General features: G+C 50.6%; 2 protein-coding genes across 3 annotated transcripts; both read left to right on the forward strand.

The window, feature by feature from the left end:
* The first annotated feature begins 382 nt into the window (after positions 1-382).
* On the forward strand, positions 383-13,569 carry SLC44A4 (solute carrier family 44 member 4). The gene is made up of 21 exons (XM_061147040.1): positions 383-491; positions 2,387-2,435; positions 2,908-2,981; positions 3,121-3,199; positions 4,147-4,246; positions 4,330-4,452; positions 4,609-4,669; positions 6,077-6,161; positions 6,247-6,330; positions 6,631-6,866; positions 6,955-7,054; positions 7,563-7,655; positions 7,910-8,012; positions 11,263-11,513; positions 11,601-11,695; positions 11,807-11,910; positions 12,022-12,095; positions 12,316-12,386; positions 12,490-12,584; positions 12,675-12,759; positions 13,361-13,569. The coding sequence occupies exons 1-21, from the start codon at positions 455-457 to the stop codon at positions 13,480-13,482; spliced, it is 2,121 nt and encodes a 706-aa protein (XP_061003023.1). The 5' UTR covers positions 383-454; the 3' UTR covers positions 13,483-13,569.
* A 280-nt stretch (positions 13,570-13,849) lies between these two features.
* Positions 13,850-17,428, forward strand: NEU1 (neuraminidase 1). 2 transcript variants are annotated; one of them, XM_061147041.1, is made up of 6 exons: positions 13,850-14,165; positions 14,601-14,793; positions 15,032-15,294; positions 15,987-16,169; positions 16,361-16,583; positions 16,655-17,428. In XM_061147041.1, the coding sequence occupies exons 1-6, from the start codon at positions 14,007-14,009 to the stop codon at positions 16,921-16,923; spliced, it is 1,290 nt and encodes a 429-aa protein (XP_061003024.1). In that variant the 5' UTR covers positions 13,850-14,006; the 3' UTR covers positions 16,924-17,428. The 2 variants fall into 2 exon arrangements, with proteins under 2 accessions (XP_061003024.1, XP_061003025.1); XM_061147042.1 differs by having other exon boundaries at positions 13,851-14,165; positions 16,697-17,428.
* Positions 17,429-22,504: the final 5,076 nt, after the last annotated feature.

The following is a 22,504-nucleotide window of genomic DNA, read 5'->3' on the forward strand; positions in this document are numbered from 1 at the left end:
CACAGCCCGAGGGAATGTGGGTCCAAGGGGCAGAAAGGGGTTGGGAAGGAGGCTGGGCAGGTGTGCCCGGTGTGGATAGCCCTCCAGGGGAAAGGGAAGGTTGGGGGGGGATTACTGGGGCAGTCTAGTCTAGGGTAGGTCTCATCTTCACACAAATCTTCCTGTAGGGGAGCGTGGGCGTGGCTGTATTACAGTTGGAAGTAGTTTACAGAATTCTAAAGGATTTTCTTAGAGTGTGTGAGTTCTTCAGGCCATGGTCCGTGAGCCCAGACCTGACACATCCCAGGCTTTCCTTCCTGCACTCCAGCTTCCAGCACTCAGCTGAGTCCAGGAGGAACTCAGTCTTTCGGGGACCACAGGCAGGGGCGGGGCTGTGACGTGTGCCGGAGGGCGGGGCTGGTGGCAGGTGAGCCGCCAGGTCTCCCGGGCTCCAATCACTCCTGGAGACTGAGCCATGGGGGGAAAACAGGACCAGGACGAGGAGGCCTACGGTGAGGCGGAGGGCTGGGGGCGGTGAGGCTGGGGTAGGGGCCCGGAGCCCGGTCAGGGAGGGGAAGCCTGCTCTGGAAATGGTGGCTGGGTTGACCCCAATGAGAGGAGCTGAGGGCAGTCGTGGTCCCCGAGGGGAGGACCCAGGAAACAGCTGATGGAAGAAAGGAGATAGCGTCAGGGTTCTTGGAGGAGGATGGGGTTCAGGGACGGGACCATTGCTGGGAGCCTTTGAGGAGTGAAGCTGTGATCTCCATGAGGAGGGAGGCTGAGTTCCTGGGAGCAGGGGGTAATATCACACCTGGATTCCAGGGACCCTCAGAGCAGGGCCCTTGGAAGTGAAGCCTGAAGGAATCAGGGTCAGGGTCCTGAGCGGGGGAAGGAGTTCAGGGGCTCCAGGAGTGAGCCAGGCTCTGTGCTGCTATGGAACAGCTGGGGTCCCTGAGAAAAGGGGGAGTTTCAGCCGGGACTCTTGAGTCTCCGAGAGGGGAAAGGTGTTGGGGTCTGCCTGCCGGGGACTGTGAGGAACGGCAGGGGGAGTGGGTTCTGCTGAGAGCCCCTCTGAGGAGTTGGGACTGCAGATGTTGGTGGAGAGGGGGCTGGGGGCCTGCCTCCAGGATCCCTGTTAGGAGGGAGCCCAGAGGAAAGAGGCAGCGGCCTACTGGGTTCCTGTGAAGGGTAAGGCCTGAGGAGGAAGGAGGCAGCCTGTCTCCAGAGTGTCTGTGAGGAACAAAGGCTGGGAGCCTGCCCCAGGGGTCCTGGGGACTAGTGTGGGGGCGGGGTGGGGGAATCTGCAGGGAGAGGAAACGGGGACCAGCTTCTGGGATCCCTGTGTGCAGTGAGGGCTGGGGGCTTGCCTGCAGAGAGTCCTTGGGGTTCAGGGGCCTGCCCTGGTCCGGAAAGGAGGGAACCCCAAGGGAGGGATCTGCCCGAGGCAAGGCTTGGTCAGAAGGGAGGTAGGGGAGGGAGCAGTGGGGACGCCCCACAGACTTCCTGGAGAGGTTTTGGGTCAATCATTGACATCATGTCCCAGAACCACGGAGGGACAGAGTCCAGGGCACCTGGGAGAAGGGGCCACACCCCTTCCCACATTCTCACCCTCCCTGTGTCCTCCCTCCTCGGCGCCCACATGGGACCCTGGAGGCCTGGCCCCACCTCCTCCCCGTGTGTACTCAGGGAGGACCAGGAACAGGACCTGTGGCCACAGCAATCTCAACTGCCGGCTCAGGTGTCAGCCTGACCGCTCCCCCGGAGAGGAGACTGGCATTAGCTGGGGACTAAGGTTCCTTCGGGGCAGGAGGTCTACAGCGATGGGGGTGGGTCTCCTCCCTCTCCAGGTCCTACAGGAATTGATGCCTTTGGCTCCAGCTTCTTTCCCCGCAGCCTGGGGCCAGAGAGTGGAGGGAAGGGCTGGGGCAGGCGTGGGAGGGACTGTGCCCACCCTGGGTGGGGGTACAGAGAGGAGAAGGGACAAGGACTGTGTTGTGAGAGCCACTGAGATGACTGAACACAGAATCCCACGTCCCAGCCAGAGAAGAGAAAAGAGAAGAGAAAAGAAGAAAGGAGCCAGGGTGGGGGAAGGAGGTGAAGAGCCTTGAGGTGCAAGCGTAAATGACCCATAAAAGGCCGCCCTTCCCCCCTACCTCCAAGGCCTCCTGGTTGGAGTTCACAGGGAGCAGCAAAGTTGCTGAGCAAGCCTGGATCCCACCCTCCCTGTTCTCTACTCTCCCCTCCTACCAGCCCTGCCCCTCTCTTTCTCCCTCCATATTCCTGAGAGCCGGTAGGACAGGGCTTAGGGTAGATCCTGCTGTGGGGAGGGATTTGGAGAGACTAGAAATTGGGGGAAAGAGATGCCTCTCAATGTCTTACTCCCCACACTCCTCCCCTTGCCCTTCAGGGAAACCAGCCAAATATGACCCCTCCTTTCGCGGTCCCATCAGGAACAGGTAAGTTCTGGGCACTGTGCTGGTGGGGGCAGTGGACTGGGCAGGGTCTTGGTTCTGCTTTCTATTTACTGGAATATTGTTAAGAAACTTGTGGGAGGAAAAACTCCTGCCCCTGGAGAGTGGTGGCCCTGGGGAGACTGCCATGGGTGGAGGGGCCCCAAGGGTCCTTCTGGGCTGCTGGCGACATTCTGTGTCTTCACCTGGGAGCTGGCTACACGGGCATGTGTCCTTTGGGAAGATTCACTCAGCTGAGCACTTCTGAATTGTGCCCTTTCCTGTGTTAAACTTCAGAAGAAAGTTTTAGCCATCCAGGAAAAGGTTTTTCTTAAAAAAAAAAAAAAAGTTATAAAATGAAACCTACCCATGCCTACTTTCTAGCATCCCCCCAACTCTCCAAAGCATGACTCCTCCAGACCATGCTCCCCCTACCCCAGCACCCTCTCTCCAGGTATCTCCCTCATTTCTCTCCCAGGAGCTGCACAGATATCATCTGCTGTGTGCTCTTCTTCGTTTTCATTCTGGGTTACATCGCCGTGGGGATCTTGGGTGAGTTTCTGGCTGGGCAGAGCTGGGCCAGTGGCTGGGGGACATTACTGTCCCAGGGAGGGACCATACCATGGCTGTTCCCTCTTAAGTCCCTGCGCCCCCACCTCCTGGTGATTTATCTGCATGTCTCTATCTGCAGCCTGGGTGTACGGAGACCCCAAACAAGTCCTCTACCCCAGGAACTCCACCGGGGCCTATTGCGGGATCGGGGAGAACAAGTGAGTATGAAGGCAGCAAAGGAGGCAGGAGGGAGGTGCAATAGGGGGTGGACAGGGGACCACTCCTCAGCTTCCCTGAATCTCACCGTGTAGAACAGCCCCCACTGCTGGCCAGGGGCTTCCCAGACGCCCAGAACTGGGAGGCAGCAGAGTCATGGTTGAATGCATGGGTTGTAGAGTTCAGAGACGGGCATTTTCATCTCCAACTGTACTAAGTAAGTTCTGGTCTGTGATCTCTGACAAGAGACTCAACCTCTCTGAACTTGGAGTTCCTCTTCTGAAACACAAGGATGATCCCAGAAGCAACACTCTCAGTCCCAGCATACAGGAGACGCTTGATACTAGTGAAGCCACTGGGACTTCCCTGGTGGTCCAGTGGCTAAGACGCCATGCTGTCAATGCAGGGGGTCGAGTTTTGATCCCTGGTCAGGAAACCAGATCCCACATGCCATAGCTAAGAGTTCACATGCCACAACCACAGATCCTGTATAAATGCAATGAAGAAGATCCAGCACAGACAAATAAATAAGTAAATATATAAATATTTTTTTAAAAAATACACTAACATTCATATGACATTGACTATGTTCCAGGCAGGCAGTGCACTTTACACACACAAACTCATTTCAACCTTGGGAGGTAGGTACTATCATTTTACATCTGATGAAACTGAGGTGGTGAGTGGTTAGGGTCATAAAGTTGGGTGATGATCTGGCTCCAGAGTTCAAGCTCTTAACCATCTGTTAGCAGCGGCAATGCTGAGTTTCTCTGGGAAACACTCAGGTGTCTCCCACACCTCCCCAGCTGGGCTGAGCTTCCTGCGGTCAGGAGCTGGGTGGTGCATGTCTGGGTCACACTGGCCACGTTTGGGGGGACAGCCCTGGCAGTCCGTCTCTTTCACTGAGCTTGATCAAGCCCTGATGCACATGTTTCCTTCTCTCCTACAGAGAGAAACCATATCTCCTATACTTCAACATCTTCAGCTGCGTCCTAAACACTAACATCATTGCGATCGCCCAGAATGGCCTGACGTGCCCCACGCCCCAGGTCAGAGTCTGGGGCCTGCCTCTGTCCCTCGATCTCCCCCCAGGGTCTGGGTACCAGCCCCTCAGCATGCCCTCTGCCCCCAGGTGTGTGTATCCTCCTGCCCAACGGTCCCATGGACCGTGGAACCGAGCCAGTTCTCACAGACAGTCGAACAGGTCTTCACAGCAAATAGGAAATTCTGTCTGCCAGGGGTGCCTGGGAACATGGTAAGTGCTGCCCCTAACATCCCTGCTGTCACCGGGAGCCTCCATAATGAGGGAGGATGGGAGGGGGAGTGGCAGATGATCATGGTGGTAGAAAGGGGATGACTCCTTCCTTCGTCCTGCTCTGTGTCTGTCTGTCTGTCTTCCCCCACCCTCCAGCAAGTACTCGAAAGCCTGCAACAGGAGCTTTGCCCCAGTTTCCTCCTGCCTTCCACTCCAGGTGAGAAGCCACATTCCTCTCTCAGACATCATCCAGTCCTAGGTTTTTGAGGAAAGCAGGCTCAGAGAGAGTCAAGTCACACAGCTACTCTGTAACAAAATAGGAACAGACATCAGGTCTTTGCTTTTTTTCCTCTGCTGATCATCCTGGAGTCAGATCACCAGTGCTTATTATGCACCTGCTGCATGCCAGGCTCTAGGGACAGGTGAAGTGAAGATGAAAACCACTTCCTAGGTGCTGAGATCAGAGGTGTTCACGAAGCAATTGCATGAGATTCCCAAGAGAACATACATGGGTGAATGTACACATGTGCATTTATGTGCAGGCACAGGAACAGACTGGAAGGATGTTCACCCAAATGTTAAAGGGACTGTGTGGTGATGGATCACGGTTGATTTTTTTTTTCCCTGTATGCTCTTTTTTCCCAATAGTGAATGCTATTTTTAGCAGAAAAAGAAAAAAGAAAATTGAGGGGAATTCCCTGGTGGTTCAGTGGTTAGGGCTCTGTGTTTCCACTGGAGGGGGGAACGGGTTGGATCCCTGGTCAGGGAGCCAAGATCGTGCAAACCTCATGGAAAGTATAGGGAAAAAAAATTTTTATTAACTATAGCATGAGAAAAGATATCCAACTCTCAATGTGTATAATAGGAAGTATCTCCAAATGAGTGCTCCAGAATCAGATAGATCTGTGTTTAATTTCTAGCAGTTTCCAGCTGTGTGGTCTTAGGTAAATAACTCGGCCTCTCAACCTTGTTTTCTTATCTTTAGAATGTAAATGCCAAAGCACGCATGACAAAGCTGTTGTGAGGGTGGTGATAAATGGCTTTGTAGGCATATAATAGGTGCCAGAGGAGAGGGGTGGGGGCGGGGTGAGAAGGCTTCCTGGAGGAGGGGAGATGAAGATGGAGCTGAATGGGGCATAATGGATGGAATTTCTAGACAGGGAGAGCAAAGGTACAGAGGGGAGGGGAAAGGGGCTGGGCTCAAGCGATGGGGACTTACAGCTTGGACGTCGAGGAGTGTGGGCAGTCTCCAGAGTAGGGCGTCTAGCAGAGTGACCTAGAGCCTAGAATGCCAGGTCCCGGCTATGCCATGTCTCCCAGGCACTCTAGCAGAGGCTGAATTGAAGGGTGGCAGGGGTGGGAGTGGAGGTGCTGCAAGAGGCAGGAGGGTCTAACCTAGGCAGTGGCAGGGCATGGAGGAAGGGGCATGAAGAGACAGTGAAAGAAGCCAGACTGGGCTCCTTGGGGCAGGCGCTCCCTTTCTGCTGTGGAGTCAAGAACTGCCCTCTGCAGGGTGCCGAGCCCTTCTCTACTCTGTCCTAGCAGCAGTTTGGGGGGTGGGAGGGTGGGGGCCAGAAATTTTGAAGTCAGCTCTGTGGCCTCCCACCCGGTTCTCTCCCTCCAGCTCTGGGGCGCTGTTTCCCATGGACCAATAGTACGGTGCCCGAGCTCCCAGGGATCTCCAACACATCCATCTCCCAGAGCATCAGGTGGGCACTCCCTTGCCCCTCTATCTCTGTCCTACCCCGCCCCTTCCCACTCACAGCCCCATCTGACTCTGTCTCTCTCCAACAGTGGTATTTTCGACAGCCTCAATGCCCGTGACATCAGTGTCAAGATCTTTGAAGACTTTGCGCAGTCCTGGTATTGGATTCTTGTGTGAGTCGCCAGGTTCCTCTGCCCTTTCATCCTTCCTTTCTCCCCACTGTGCCCCTTCTGTCCCCTAGACCACCATCTGAAACAGAAGCTTTGGGCAGGGGAGGAGGAGCCAGAGATCCAAATGGATCCCAAGTCCAACAGGATTTATAAGAAAAAGGGTGTGTGGGGGGGTAGGGATGGAGATAGGGTGGTTCTGATTTGGAGACATTAGGGGTTTGAGGAAACACATCTGTGGGCCTCTGGACAGGGAAAGATGCAAGCAATGTGGGGTGACCCTCACTTGTGTTTCCCTGCCCACAGTGCACTAGGCGTGGCTTTGGTTCTGAGCCTGCTGTTTATCCTGCTCCTACGGCTGGTGGCTGGGCCCCTGGTGTTCGTGCTGATCATAGGGGTGCTGGGCGTGCTGGCGTATGGCATCTACCACTGCTGGGAAGAATACCGCGTGCTGCGGGACAAGGGTGCCTCCATCTCCCAGCTGGGCTTCACCACCAACCTCAGTGCCTACAGAAACGTTCAGGAGACCTGGCTAGCCGCCCGTGAGTGCCCTGCCTACCATGAACCACTGGTTGCCCAAAAGCTGCCCTGGCCCTGACGCAGGCCCCTCTGCCCCCTGTCTGCCCTCAGTGATCATACTGGCTGTGCTCGAAGGCATCCTGCTGCTGATGCTCATCTTCCTGCGGCAGCGGATTTGCATCGCCATCGCCCTCCTGAAGGAGGCCAGCAGGTCAGGCCTGCCTGGAAAGGAGAAGGGGCAGAGGGCAAAGGGGGCGGGCCCGAAATGGGAACACCTGGAAAGGTGGCAGGGCAGTGGAGGAAAGGGGGTAGCATAGCATGGTGATTAACACTTTTATGTAGCTTAGCCTTTCTGTGCCTCAGTTTACTCATCTGTAAAATGGGGGTAATAATAGTTCCTATACTGTAGGGTGGTCATAAGGATTAAATTAATTAGTGTCTTGTCGAGTGCCTAAAATAGGAAATAGGCCCTTACTGTCCCTAAAGCCCCCCCTGGTGGCTTCTCTGTGACTCTAATTTCCTCTAAAGTTCTCTTGAGCCTGATTTATTCAATTCAGTTCTTCCAGTGAACACCTACTGTGTGCCCAGTCTTAGCGGTATGGGGCAGGCCCCGGAGAGGGCACAGGTGTGGCCTGTGCCAGGGTCAACCCCAAGAGAGGATGGGGGGTGGGGATGGAGGGGTTAGCCTCACTGATGGACTGCTCTCATCTCCCTTGCAGGGCTGTAGGATACATAATGTCCACCATGTTCTACCCGCTGGTCACCTTTGCCCTCCTGCTTGTCTGCATTGCCTACTGGGCTATAATCGCTCTGTATCCTTTGCCCACGTGGCTCACCCCTCCTGAAGCCCTTGGGGGTGGGGGGCAGGGCAATACTAGTGCCACCGGAAGAAAGCACCCCTTCTGCCCAGCAGACACAGTCCTACCTTGAAAGAGCAAGCACAGGCTGAATTTCAGCCCCTCTGTGCAGTGAACAACCTGCTCAAGCACCTGGGAAGGGATGGCTGAGGAGGGGAGGGGATCTGTGGAGGCCCCCCATCACCACGTTTTCTTTGACTCCCCTCTGGATTCCTGGCCACATCAGGGCAACCCCAGTATGTGTTCTGGGCGCCCAACAGCAGTTTGCCCGGCTGTGAGAAAGTGCCCATGAATACATCATGCAACCCCATGGTGAGGATCTGGGGGGGTCATGGAGGGCATCAAGAGGGCTGAGGGGACCTTAGAGGCCAAGTGGTCCAAATCCCTCATTGTGCAGAGGAGACAGGACCAGAGGGGGCAAGGGGCTCACCCAGGGTCACACAGCAGGCCCCTAACAGACTCCAGATCTCCCACTGAGCACCTTTCCTGCCCCTTGTGCTGGAAGAGGACGTGTGCTGTGCTGCCAGGCCCTGGGGCAGGCAGATCCCAGAACATCGCCCTCCCTCCTCAGGACGTTTCTCTGCCCAGAGGAACATTAACCACTTCATCCTTTCTGTCTCAGTTCACTTACCTGTAAAATGGAGATAACCTTAATATGTGTGCTTCAGGGTAGCCGAGAAGATGAAAGGACCCTGGGTACATGAAAGTGCTTAGTATAATGGCTGGCACCTGATAGGAGCTGGTATCTGTAGGTGGGTTTTGTTTAGGTTATTTTTAGTCTTCCTCAGAACACACTGTTCTAGGCAATAGGCAGGTGGGTTCCCTGGGTGCCTGGGAGAGAAACTGCTTCCCCAAACTCTCCTCTGTGAGCTTCCCAGGGAGTTGGGGCTGGACTGCTGGGTATTTACTGTCAAAGCTTTCATGTGGCCACTGCATCAGATCTGGGACCATGGGCTGTGCCCACAGGCATTGTTGTTTAGTTGCTCAGTTGTGTCCCACTCTGAGACTCCATGAACTATAACCCACCAGGCTCTTCTATCCATGGAATTTCCCAGGTAAGAATACTGGAGTGGGTTGCCATTTCCTTCTCTGGGGGATCTTCCCGACCCAGGGATGGAACTTGTGTCTACTGCATTGGCAAGCAGATTCTTTACTCCTGAGCCACCAGGGAAGCCCGCCCACAGACATTTGTCACACACTGAAAAAGGAGAGGGAGATCACTTAAGGAGGATCCACTTAAGGAAGATCCAGGCACTGCTTACACAAAGCCCCAGACGAAGTAGTTGCTGCTTTCAACTTGCTTAGGACCTAGTGGTGGTAACGGACACAAACCCACAATTACATAAAAAGTGGAAAGTAGTTTCCCTCTTGTTATAAAGTTGCAAACATACAATCAATTTCAGCAGTTATCAAGATTTTTGTCACAATTTACAGAAAAACTTTAATTTTTGGGTTTTTTTTTTTTTTGCTGCATCACGTGCCATATGGGATCTTAGTTCCCTGACAAGGGAGAGAACCCAAGCCCTGTGCAGTGAAAGGATGGAGTCTTAACCACTGGACTGCCATGGAAGTCCCATGGAAAGAGAAGTTTGTTTGTTTGTTTGTTTAAGTATAATTGATGTACAATGTTATATAAGTTACAAGTGTATAGCATAGTGATTCACAATTTTTAAAAGGCACACCCATTTTATAGTTATTATGAAACACTGGCTATATTCCCCATGCTGTAAATATATCCTTGCAGCTTATTTTATACCAAGTAGTTATATTGCCCCTTCCAGCTCCCCTCTCCCCACTGGTAACCACTAGTTTGTCCTCTATGAGTCTGCATCTTTTTTGTTATATTCACTAGTTGATTGTATTTTTTAGATTCCACATATAAGTGATATCATACAGTATTTGTCCTTCTCTGTCTGACTTATTTCACTTAGCATAACATCCTCCAAGTCCATCTGTGTTGCTGCACAGGTTCCTGTTTATGACTGAGCAGTATTTCATTGTATATATTGATATACACCACATCTTCTTTGTTCATTCATCTGTTGATGGACACTTAGGTTGCTTCCACACCTTGGCAATTGAAAGTAATGTTGTTATGAACATTGGGAGAGCATGGATCTTTTCCAGTTAGTAGGGTTTTTTTTTTTTGAGGGGTGGTATATATCCAGAAGTGAAATTCCTCGGTCATAATGGTAGTTCTATTTTTAGGTTTTTGAGAAACTTCCCACACTGTTTTCCACAGTGACTGAACCAATTTACATTCTCATCAACAGTGTACAAGGGTTTCCTTTTCTCCATATCCTTGCCAACATCTGTTGTATTCTTTTTGATGACAGGTATGATGCGATATCTCATTGTGGTTTTGATTTGTAGTTCCCTGATGATTAACAACGTTGAGTACCTTTTCATGTGCCTGGTGCCCATCCACATTTCTTCTTTGGGAAAATGTCTGTTCAGTTCTTCTGCCCATTTTTAAATTAGGTGTGTGTGTTTGTTTTTCTTTTTTATGTTGAGTTGTATGAGCTGTTTTTATATGTTAGATATTAATCCCTTGTTGATCATGTCATTTGCAAATATTTCCTCCCATTCAGTAGGTTGTTTTTTCATTTTTCAACAGTTTCCTTTAATGTGTAAAAAGCTTGTGAGTTTAGTAGGTCCCACTTGTCTATTTCCTTTGCTTTAGGAGACAAGTCTGTGTTTTTTACTTTTTATTAGAGACATTTTCAGACACACAAAAACATGGAGAATCCACATACTCAGATTCCATAACCTTCAGCCTTCTGTTCTTTTTCTCTGTCTCCCCACCCACTCCCCAATCGCCTGCAATTTTTTTTTCTCTGGAGCTTTAAGAGGTAACTTCTGAGCACTGTGCCATTTCATCAATAAATATACCAGGATGGATCTCAACAGATAAGGACTTTTAAAAAGCATAACCATTACACCATTATCACACCAAGCAAAATGAACAATTCCTTAGTATCATCTGGTACCCAGTCTGTTCAATTTTGCTAGGAAGTGTTTTGGTTGAAGTTGCAGAGGCTGCTCTGGAAGAGGACAGCTGATAGAGTCCAGGGGAGAGCTAGGCACTGGTCACACTGCTTCCATACCATTAAGGCTTGGCTACAACCACAGGGCTTCTCAGGTGGTGCAGTGGTAAAGAACCTGCCTGCCAGCACACAAGATACAAGGGACAAGCATTCAATCTCTGGGTCAGGAAGATTCTCTAGAGCAGGAAAAGGCAATCCACTCCAGTATTCGTGCCTGGGAAACCCCATGGACAGAGGAGCCTGGTGGGCTACAGTCCATGGGGTCACAGAGCCGGACACGACTGAGCAGCAGCGCAGCAACAACACAGCCTGGGAGCTCTTGTGCTATTGCAGAGACTGGAGACTGAAGGAAACAAATTATGCTCACACGATAGGCAAGCCGAACCCTGTCTGAACCCAGAGATAAATCTCCTGGAAGGAACGGGCTTCCCCAGCTCTGGGAAGTCCGTTTCCACCCTCTACTCTGGGAGGGCAGGAGCTGGTTGGGAACAAGACTCCTCTGCCCTCCTCCACAGGAGCAAGTGAACTCCTCTTGTCCCGGGCTGATGTGCGTCTTCCAGGGCTACCGGTCCACAGGCCTGGCACAGCGTTCTCTCTTCAACTTGCAAATCTATGCAGTTCTGGGCCTATTCTGGACCATCAACTGGGTATTGGCCCTGGGCCAGTGTGTCCTGGCTGGGGCCTTTGCTTCCTTCTACTGGGCCTTCCACAAGCCCCGGGACATCCCTACCTTTCCCCTTGGCTCTGCCTTCCTGCGCACACTCCGGTAAGTCCAGGGCAGAAGACTGGGGGAATTGTGAACCTAGGAGGCCCAGGGGTCCTGGGGCTGCCTCTGACCACCAATTCCCTGCAGTTACCACACGGGGTCACTAGCCTTTGGAGCCCTCATCCTGACCCTGGTGCAGATAGCCCGGGTCATCCTGGAATACATTGACCACAAACTGAGAGGTGAGCAGAGGCTGGGGGCTGGCCGAGGCTGGGCTAATCAGCTGTATCCCTGATGGGGCAGGGGTGCCTATCAGGGGCCAGTGACCAAACATGAGCCCTTCTTACCCCCAGGAGCCCAGAACCCGTTGACTCGCTGTATCCTGTGCTGCTTCAAGTGCTGCCTCTGGTGTTTGGAAAAGTTCATCAAGTTCCTGAACCGCAATGCATACATCATGGTGAGCGCACTATATGAGCAACCCCTTGCTCTGAGCACTCTTGACCCCGCCCTCCCACCGTGACCCAGGTGAGCTCACCACAGCTAACTCTGAAATTGCCACCTCACCCAGATTGCCATCTACGGGAAGAATTTCTGTGTCTCAGCCAAAAATGCCTTCATGCTGCTCATGCGGAACATTGTCAGGTCAGGCTGTCACCACCACCCCCCTACCTCACCCCTGTCATCTCCCACCCACAAGTGTGCTGTGCTCAGAAGGGACTTGAGCTTGGTTTAACCTCTGCTACCTCCATCTTGAAATGTGAACAGCTTTCATTTTGCATCTATCACAGTAAATTATGCAGCCAGTTCTATTCCCAGCCCAGGCAGGCCTCTTATCCCCAACCTATTCTAACACCTTATACAGGGTGGTCGTCCTGGACAAAGTCACAGACCTGCTACTGTTCTTTGGGAAGCTGCTGGTGGTTGGAGGTGTCGGTAAGGACCAGGACAGGGAGTTAAAGGAACAGAGGATAGGGGTGCTGGACAGTTTAAGAGGTGACCTAGAGGAGTGATTGTGACATCCAGATCTCTTCCATAGGGGTCCTGTCCTTCTTTTTTTTCACGGGTCGCATCCCTGGACTGGGTAAAAACTTTGAGAATCCTCAACTCAACTATTACTGGCTGCCCATCATGGTGAGTGACATCTTCCCACCCCCACCCCCCACCCCCACTTCACTCTCCAACTCCCCAGAGGAACACTATTGGGAGCCTTGTGTCTTCCAGGTCTCCATCCTAGGGGCCTACCTCATCGCCAGCGGCTTCTTCAGCGTTTTTGGAATGTGTGTGGACACTCTCTTCCTCTGTTTCTGTGAGTGACAAGACAGCCTCCCTACCTCCTCTCCTCAACTTAAAAGTAGCAGATCATTCAGGCTCTTTAGGAGATGTGGTGCTTCTAGAAACAGCGACTTTGTGAGTTACAGGAGCCAGAGCCTCTTCTAACATCCTCAGGGCAGGTGTTTGGGAAGAACAGAGGGAATGAGCTCCCAGGCTCCTGGGCTCTCTCAAGAAGGGGCATTCTAGGGCAGAGGCCTCTGCTATCTTCCCGGACAGAAAAACTAGGGATGAAATTAGCCCCAGGAGACTTCCCAGCAGGTGGCTGTAGTGAGTGGGAATTTCCTTACCCTACTGTATGCGTTTATTCAGAGTTTCCTGTGTACCAGGCTCTCTGTCAAGCAACTGACATGTATTTTTTCCGTTAACCCTTACACGCTGTGAAATATAGTATCGTTCACCCCACTTTACAGATGAGGACATGATTACATGATTACATAGGTTACAAAAACTGCCCCCCAAACCAGCCCGTGGAGGTGCAGTCTGGAAACCAGGCAGCTGTCTCTTAGTCCCTCATTTTCCCAGGTAGTGGGGTTGGTTCCCAGAGGTTCACTCTTACGGTCTATGTCACGCCTTAGTGGAAGACTTGGAGCGGAATGATGGCTCAGCGGACCGCCCCTACTACATGTCCAAGAGCCTTCTGAAGATTCTGGGCAAGAAGAACAAGGGGACCCCGGGAGACAAGAAGAGGAAGAAGTGAGAGACGCAGCCCTGATCCCGGACTGTCTCCCGCCTGTACAGCCTCCCCGCCTTCCAGATCACGCTTTTGTAGTAAAAAGATTTTATTAAAAAATTGCTATTTTGTTTTCTCAAAAATTCTCTGGACTTTAATTTCAACGAAGATTTACATGCAGCGTTTTTAACTTCGCCGGCGCTTTAAAGTAGGCCCCGCCCCTATGACGTGCCCCAGGTATCTTGACCAATCAAAGGTTTCTGTGGGGTAATGCCAGCCCCCTTCTTCACCCCATCCAATACGCTTCCCGTCCGGGTCACGCGCCCCAGGGCTTCAAAGATGGCCAATTGGAAGAAGTGGCTCTGAAGCGCTGAAGGTCACGTGCAGAGTCCTGTGAGGACCAGTTAGAGTCGCGGAAGCGCGGCTAGGCGGCTGGGTGTGGGCTGGGTTTGTGGTAGACATCTGAGCGTTTAAAGGGCCGGGGTCAGTTGATCGACTCCAACACGCGTCCGAGTCCTGGGGGCCAGGGTCGTGACCGCCGCGAGGGAGAGATGACTGAAGAGGGACCCGGTATAGTGCCTTTGGGCAAACCCAGGAGACCACGAATGCTCCGATTATGGGGAATCTGTAGCGTTCAGATCTTTTCCGCGATCTTCCTGCTGATGTCTCCTGCAGGAGTCGGGGCCAGAGCAAAGGATGACTTCAGTCTGGTGGGTCCCCATTCGCATAGCTCCGTCCCCAACCCATGCGGGCTGTCTGTGCCCGGTTGTCCCCCTCGGGACAGGGGCTGCTGATAGCTTTCTCCTCCAAGGAACCCTCCGACCCCGTTTCCTCCTTTCCTAGTCCCCTTCCCTCTCTGGGTCCTTGTCCTCTTTCCCTCTGAGTCTCCTCTTTCAGGTTTCTTCCCCATTTGAGGTCTCCCTGTCCCTGAGGGCTCTATTCTCCCGTCATAGCCTCTTCCCCGCTCTGAGCCACCAGTTTCGCTCTAAACTCTCCTCGGGTTCCCCTTCCTAGTTCTGGGACCCCAGCTCTCACACTGGATCCCCATCACCCTGCCTCTCCCAGAGAAATCTGACTCCAGGACACTCTTCATTCACTCTGAAACCCAAAGTTACCTTTGTTCTGTTGACCCTTCCTCTTCCTAGGTTCATCCACTTGTGACCATGGAGCAACTGCTGTGGGTGAGTGGGAAGCAGATCGGCTCTGTGGACACCTTTCGAATCCCGCTCATCACCACCACTCCTCGGGGCACTCTCCTTGCCTTTGCTGAGGCCAGAAAAATGTCGACATCGGATAAAGGAGCTAAATTCATAGCTCTGCGGAGGTCTATGGACCAGGGTATAAAGATGACTGGGTCACAAGAGGTTGGATGGGTGGGGAGCTTGACCTGCCTTTATGGCCCTAAGGCTGCTGGATCCCTGAGAAGTAGAAAGAACCTAAGGAGGGAAGGTGTCGATCGTGTAGGCCTTGGGGCCATAAGGCCTTGGGTCCCTAGCCAGGAGGTGAAAATGGCAGGGAGTGGTGGAAAGGGCACCTTCAAAGTCCTCACCCTGGGTCTCTTCCTTTTTTTCTTCAGGCAGTACATGGTCTCCGACAGCTTTCATTGTGGATGATGGGGAGACCCCAGATGGGCTGAACTTGGGGGCAGTGGTTAGCGACACGACGACAGGCGTGGTCTTCCTTTTCTACTCCCTCTGTGCTCATAAGGCTGGCTGCCAGGTGGCCTCTACCATGCTGGTGTGGAGTAAGGATGATGGTGTTTCCTGGAGCTCGCCACGGAACCTCTCCCTGGATATAGGCACCGAGATGTTTGCCCCAGGACCAGGCTCTGGCATTCAGGTCTCTGTCCTGAGATGGGTGGAAGGAGCTGCCTTGTAGAGAGTCTGCCCCATAACAGACTCCTTCGCAAAGATAAGATCCTGTGAAGTCAGATTTTTCTGTCTTAGATGGGATTCCGTGGAAGAAAGGGACGTCCTGGGAAGAACACTCTACCCAGGGAAGGTGGAATTTTGCCAGTGGCATTGCATTTGGGGGTTGTCCACAGGGCTGCCCCAAACCATGTAACAATCCATGAACCCTGGCGTGATGCAGTCCACGGACTCACAGAGAGTCGGATATGAATGAGCAACTGAACTGAATCCATGTACAGATTAGAAAAAAATTAGAAAATCCCATGCAGATTAGGGAAAACAACTCTCCTTCATTTGGGCAGACACAAGCCTGTGCCATGGGCCACAGCTTGGTCCATGAACACAGGTTGGGTTTAAGCTCCCATCTGATGCCTGTGGCTTGGCCTCCTTGTCCTTCGCACAGCCTGTCCACAGTATACCCTGTATGCCCCCAAGGAGTTTATTCTGCCAAAAAGCTAAATTCAGTCAGTGGGTGTTTGCAAGGCTTGTGGGACCCGCAGCAAGGACAGAACGGAAGGAGACCAGGTGTATCCTCACACTTAGGAGGTGAGGGGTCCCCCTTCCCTACCTCTGAGCCTCCTCAGTGTATCCATCTGCAGCACCCCAATCCTTTCCCCACAGAAACAGCGGGAGCCTCGGAAGGGCCGGCTCATCGTGTGTGGCCACGGGACGCTGGAGCGGGACGGGGTTTTCTGCCTGCTCAGCGATGACCACGGTGTCTCCTGGCGCTACGGAGGTGGGGTCAGCGGCATCCCCTATGGCCAGCCCAAACGGGAAAACGACTTCAACCCTGATGAGTGCCAGGTGAGAATTCCACGAGCTGTTCCCCACTCTCCTGACCTGCTCGGCCCTCCAGAGGCCCATTTCACTCACAGACCCCGGGTCTGGCTGCCCAGCTCTGTGCCAGCCAGCCTTGCTCCCTCGGGGACGGGGCACTGGGCCCTGCCCCTGCCCTGGGCCCTGCGTCTTCCTGAAGCCCTCTTCTCTCCGCTCAGCCCTACGAGCTCCCCGACGGTTCGGTGGTCATCAACGCGCGGAACCAAAACAATTACCACTGCCATTGCCGCATCATCCTCCGCAGCTACGACGCCTGTGACACCCTGAGGCCTCGGGATGTGACCTTTGACACGGAGCTCGTGGACCCTGTGGTAGCTGCAGGGGCTGTAGCCACCAGCTCCGGCATTGTCTTCTTCTCCAACCCAGCCCATCCAGAGTTCCGTGAGTATATGCCAGGTGCGGTGGGGTGGGCAGGATAGCCCCTGTGACCGAAAGAAGGCCGTCTTGTCCAGGAGGGAAGGCCTTCGTCTCCCTGACTCCGCTGCTGTTCCCAGGAGTGAACCTGACCCTGCGCTGGAGCTTCAGCAATGGTACCTCCTGGCGGAAGGAGACGGTCCAGCTGTGGCCGGGGCCCAGTGGCTACTCATCGCTGACCACCCTGGAGGGCAGCGTAGGTGGGAAGGACCAGGCCCCGCAACTCTACGTCCTGTATGAGAAAGGCCGGAACCAGTACATGGAGAGCATCTCTTTGGTCAAAGTCAGCGTCTACGGAACACTGTAAACTGCACCCACCATGAGGGCAGAGGGCCCCGAACTGAGCCTCAGGACCGTGGGTCTGCAGAGTGTCTGCTGGAGGAGCCTAGAGGACAGTTCGACCTTCCTTTCGACTCTAGCCTTTTGCAAAATCAACTTATCTTTGACAGGGAGATCATTCCTTTAAGACTGAAAACCTGGCTTCTCCCACCCAGGAGGAGCTGCCTGTACCTGGGAGCGCTTCCCTTCCACATTGTGCATCCCTCTGCCCTTTCTGCCCTCCCGGGACAATGACTGGTCCTTTTCTTGGGCAGGGCTAGGTGGGCCTGTAGCATTAAATAAATGTGAACTCAGGGAACTGGGGAAGACTTACCTCTTTGGGGTAAAATATTGGTTTTGAAGAGGGTTGGTGAAAGCTCTAGTAGGGCAGGACATTTGGCTTCAAGAAAGGATGAGGTGCACCATGCACTTTGACTATTTATGAATCAAAATGTTTATAACTTAACATTTTTAATGAAGGAGAATGAATATTTGCAGGGTCTCTCTGTTTCTGTCATTGCGCGTCATCGTGTCTGTTTTCCCCGTGCACACGTGTGGGATGGGGAGTGAACTTGGGGAAGGAAGCTAGTGTGCTTATTGACTGTGAAAATCTATGACTCTGGCAAGTCAAATCCTCCTTTTGACTTCACATTCTTTCCCATCACAGAAAAAGTTCGTTCTTCACAGGTGTAGAGCGTAAGGAGCTCGTAAGATAATTAAAGACCAGCTGCATTGTAATTCTAAGGTGGGATGAGAAGCTATCCTTCATGAAGCAGAGAGCAGCTTCTCCTGTACAATGCACCTGTAAAATGCAGGTGAGAAGCTTCTCCCAGGCCAGCCTGGCAGAGAAATAAGCACCGTGGCAATTTCATGCGAAAAGAGCGTTAAGTCCTAGAGGAGATGCTGTGAAAAGAGCCTGCAGCTGAGTGGGACAGCCACAGCTTTCCTCCATATGGAGAGAAAATGCAATGCCTGGATAAGATGGTAGGAATGTTCAGGACTTTTTTTTTTTTTTAACTTTATTTATTTTTGGCTGTGCTGGGTCGTCACTGTGTGGGCTTTTCTCTAGTTGCAGTGAGTGGAACTTAACTCTTCCTAGGGGTGCTCAGGCTTCTCATTGTGGTGGCTTCTCTTGTGGAGGACAGGCTCCAAGCACTCCGGCTTCAGTAGGTGTGGCTCTCTGGCTCTAGGGTTCAGGCTCCGTAGTTGTGGCACACCGGCTTGGTTGCTCCTCGGCATGTGAAATCTTCTTGGATCAGGGATCAGACTCATGTACTCTGCATTGGCAGGCGGAATCTTATCCACTGCACCACCAGGGAAGCCCTCAAGACATTCTTTATGTCTTTATCATAAAGAGATGAGGGCCACATTCATTTGCAGTTAGAGATATCTTTTATTTTCAACTGCATTTATAAGAAAATGTTAGGATAATTTATTCTATCTGATGGAAGAAGAATATATCCCACTGCATGTAAAGACAAGGTGTAATTTTGTTATGTTCTATCCAAAGTTTGTGGTCAACAATGTAATACTTGATTTTTCGTTTTATAGACATTTTCAAAAGTGCAAAATTAGAGAAAATAGCTTAGTGAACCTCATGTACCACAACATCCAATTTCAGCAGTTAATCAAGATGTTACCACATTGCATCGTCCGATCCTTTTGTCTATTTCCTTTGCTGAAGTATTTTAAAACAAATCCCAGACCTCATGACATTTCACCCCTACATTCTTAAGTATGCATCTCATTCTTTTTTTTTTATTTTATTACATTTTACTACCTAATCATAATGCTATTGCAGTGGCCACAGGACTGGAAAAGGTCAGTTTTCATTCCAATCCCAAAGAAAGGCAATGCCAAGCAATATTCAAACTACCACACAATTGTACTCATCTCACGCTAGCAAAGTAGTGTTCAAAATTCTCCAAGCCAGGTTTCAACTGTGAACTTCCAGATGTTCAAGCTGGATTTAGAAAAGGCAGAGAGGAACCAGAGATCAAATTGCCAACATTCGTTGGATAATCAAAAAAGCAAGAGAGTTCCAGAAAAACATCTACTTCTGCTTCATTGACTACGCCAAAGCCTTTGACTATGTGGATCACAACAAACTGTGGAGAATTCTTAAAGAGATGGGAATACCAGACCACCTTACCTGCCTCCTGAGAAATCTGTATGCAGGTCAAGAAGCAACAGTTAGAACTGGCCGTGGAACAACAGACTGGTTCCAAATTGGGAAAGGAGTATGTCAAGACTGTATATTGTCACCGTGCTTATTTAACTTACATGCAGAGTATATCATTCAAAATGCCAGGCTGGATGAAGCACAAGGTGGAATCAAGATTGCCGGGAGAAATATCAATAACCTCAGATATGCAGATGACACCACCCTTATGACAGAAAGTGAAGAAGAACTAAACAGCTTCTTGATGAAAATGAAAGAGGAGAGTGAAAAAGTTGGCTTAAAACTCAACATTCAAAAAACTAAGACCAAAACAAACAAACAAACAAAGACCATGGCATCCGGTCCCATCACTTCATGGCAAATAGATGGGGAAACAATGGAAACAGTGACAGACTTAATTTTTCTGGGCTCCAAAATCACTGCAGATGGTGACTGCAGTCATGAAATTAAAAGTCGCTTGCTCCTTGGAAGAAAAGCTATAACCAACCTAGACAGAATATTAAAAAGCAGAGGCATTATTTTGCCAACAAAGGTTGGCAACAAAAGTTGATGCTTTTGAACTGTGGTGTTGGAGAAGACTCTTGAGAGTCCCTTGGACTGCAAGGAGATCGAACCATACAATCCTAAAGGTAATCAGTCCTGAATATTCATTGGAAGGACTAATGCTGGAGCTGAAACTCCCAATACTTTGGCCACCTGATGTGAAGAACTGACTCATTGGAAAAGACACTGATGCTGGGAAAGACTGAAGGCCAGGGGGATGACAGAGGATGAGATTGTTGGATGGCATCACCGATTCGATGGATATGAGTTTGAGCAAGCTGCAGAGTTGGTGATGGACAGGGAAGCCCGGCGTGCTGCAGTCCATGAGGTTGCAAGGACTGAGTGACTGAATGAATGCTTTTGCACACCCAAAACATTCACAATAACTGTGGTATACTCTAAAGCCCAAGTTGGTTATTCAAATTTCATCAGATGTTTTATTTTAGTTGATTTGTTCAAACCAGGATCCCAAGAAAATCTACTTGTTGCATTTGGTATTTCTTAAATCTCTCTAATCTACAGTAGTTCACCTCTCCTCTCTTTTCTCTCTCTCTATTTTATTTTTTTGGATACCATCTACACAGAAGCAGATTCATTTTGTCCTGTAGAATGTTTTACTCTCTAGGTTCGTCTATTTCTTCCTCAGAGTGTCATTTAACTTTTTCCTCCATCCCTTGTGTTTCCACTTACCAAACCTGAAGGTTTAATTAGATTCCGATTCCACTGGGTGAGGAGGAGCGTAGGACAAGATTCCTTCTCAGGTGCTGTGTGTTTCCTATTGTGCTCCCTCAGGAAGCAAGTATTGCTTGCTTGTCCCTCTCTTGAGCAAAGCTGAGGGTACATGATGTGTTGAGATGGCCATTAACTCTTCTGCGTAAGGTTTCCCCATCAACCTTCCAACTGACAGTTACATACACAGATGAGTTTTGCCTGAATCAGTTATTTCAGGAGGGGTTATGAAATACTGGTTTTTTAATTATATTACTTTCCTTCACTTATTAACTGGAATTCTTTAATGAAAAAGAAGTGTCCCTCATCAAGGTTATTCAGTTACCCTGAAACATGGTTCATGTGGGAAAGGCAGGATAAATGCCTCCTTTCTCCCCTTTTGTTGCCAGTTCTCAAAGTAAACTGATGTGTTCATAATCCTTTATCTTGGCCGGTAAACCGCGTTGTTACCACACAGGGCACACATACAGAGGCGGAGTCTGCAGGCCTAGGGGGCGGACATGGGGATGTCTGAGAACAAATATGAAGAGAGAAATACAGGCGGCCTGACTGGGGGCAGGGGATCTGCTCTACTTTTCTGACACAGATGGAGAAATAAGATACTTACCAGAAATAATTGGGCTTCCCTGGTGGTCCAGTGGCTAAGACTCCACTCTCCCAATGCAGGAGGGCCAGGTTCAATCCCAGGTCAGAGAACTAGATTCCACATGACACTAAGTTCACATGCAGCAACTAAAGATCTCGAATGCTGCAGTCAAGTAAATAAATATTTTTAAACTAAATAGTGGCGTAAGAACCCGTCTCTAAGTGCAGGAGACCAGAGACATGGGTTTCATCCCTGGGTCGGGAAGATCCCCTGGAGGAGGGCATGGGAGCCCACCCCAGAATTTCTGCCTGGAGAATCCCCATGGACAGAGGAACCTGACAGACTGCAGTCCAACAGGTCACAAAAAGTCAGACGCGACTGAAGCAACTTAGCACGCACACAAAAACTAAATAGAAGGAAATAAAAGGAACAAATAAATAAATAGAAGAAAAAAGATAAATAAATGACCTCTGGGTAATCTGGCAAAAATACAGCCACAAAGGTGGGGCCCATAGTGAATGACCCAACCCAATGTGTATTGAAAGAGGGAGAGGTTGGAGGGAAGAGTGAAGATGTACAATCACCTTTGTGCTTCAGTATCTTAAGCCCAGCTAACTTGGTGATGTTCTTATCAACCAATTTAAGGAATGTTGTTCAACCTTCACCAAGCTTGCTTTTGTTATTTTGGAATTCCTCAAGCCGTTCAAGTGCCCTTGCCGTCGGAGGTAGGAGCCTGATAGATAATAGCTAACACGGGTTCACTGACGATGTCATGCCAACCCCAGTGGCTGTTCCTTGCTCATGGCTCTAAAAGGAGAGATCAAGGGGAGGGCAGTGTGTCAGGATGTCTGAGTCTCAATGAGGCATTTGATATGGCCATGGGGAACCACAGGAAAATTTCCTGGACCCATGTATACAAAAAAGAAGGGAAATTCATTTACCACCACTGGAGGACACTTTTTACACACCTACCTCTTACACAATACTATAAATACAGGAAAACAATGAACCATTTCCCTTACCTTTGCAGGAACAAGTAAATTCAGGTTAAAGTACCAGTTGATGAGAGATTACTTATTTTCCAGGAGAGTATAAAAGTATAGAAAAAGTAACCAAATTGGAAAATCATCATTTTGTAAACTTGAGTGGCAGTTCCCATTTGAAAGGCACCCTACCTGAACCTAGACAGCATATTAAAAAGCAGAGATATTACTTGGCCAACAAAGGTCCATCTAGTCAAAGGTAGGGTTTTTCCAGTAGTCATGTACGGATGTGAGAGTTGGACTAAAAAGAAAGCTGAGCACCGAAGAATTGATGCTTTTGAACTGTGGTACTGGAGAAGATTCTTGAGAGTCCCTTAGACTGCAAGGAGATCAAACCAGTCCATCCTAAAGGAAATCAGTCCTGAATATTCATTGGAAAGATTGATACTGAAGCTAAAGCTCCAATACTTTGGCCACCTGATGCAAAGAACTGACTCATTGGAAAAGACCCTGATGCTGGGAAAGATTGAAGGCAGGAAGAGAAGGG

Source organism: Dama dama, chromosome 7, assembly GCF_033118175.1.
Source record: "Dama dama isolate Ldn47 chromosome 7, ASM3311817v1, whole genome shotgun sequence".
NCBI classification, from domain to species: domain Eukaryota; kingdom Metazoa; phylum Chordata; class Mammalia; order Artiodactyla; family Cervidae; genus Dama; species Dama dama.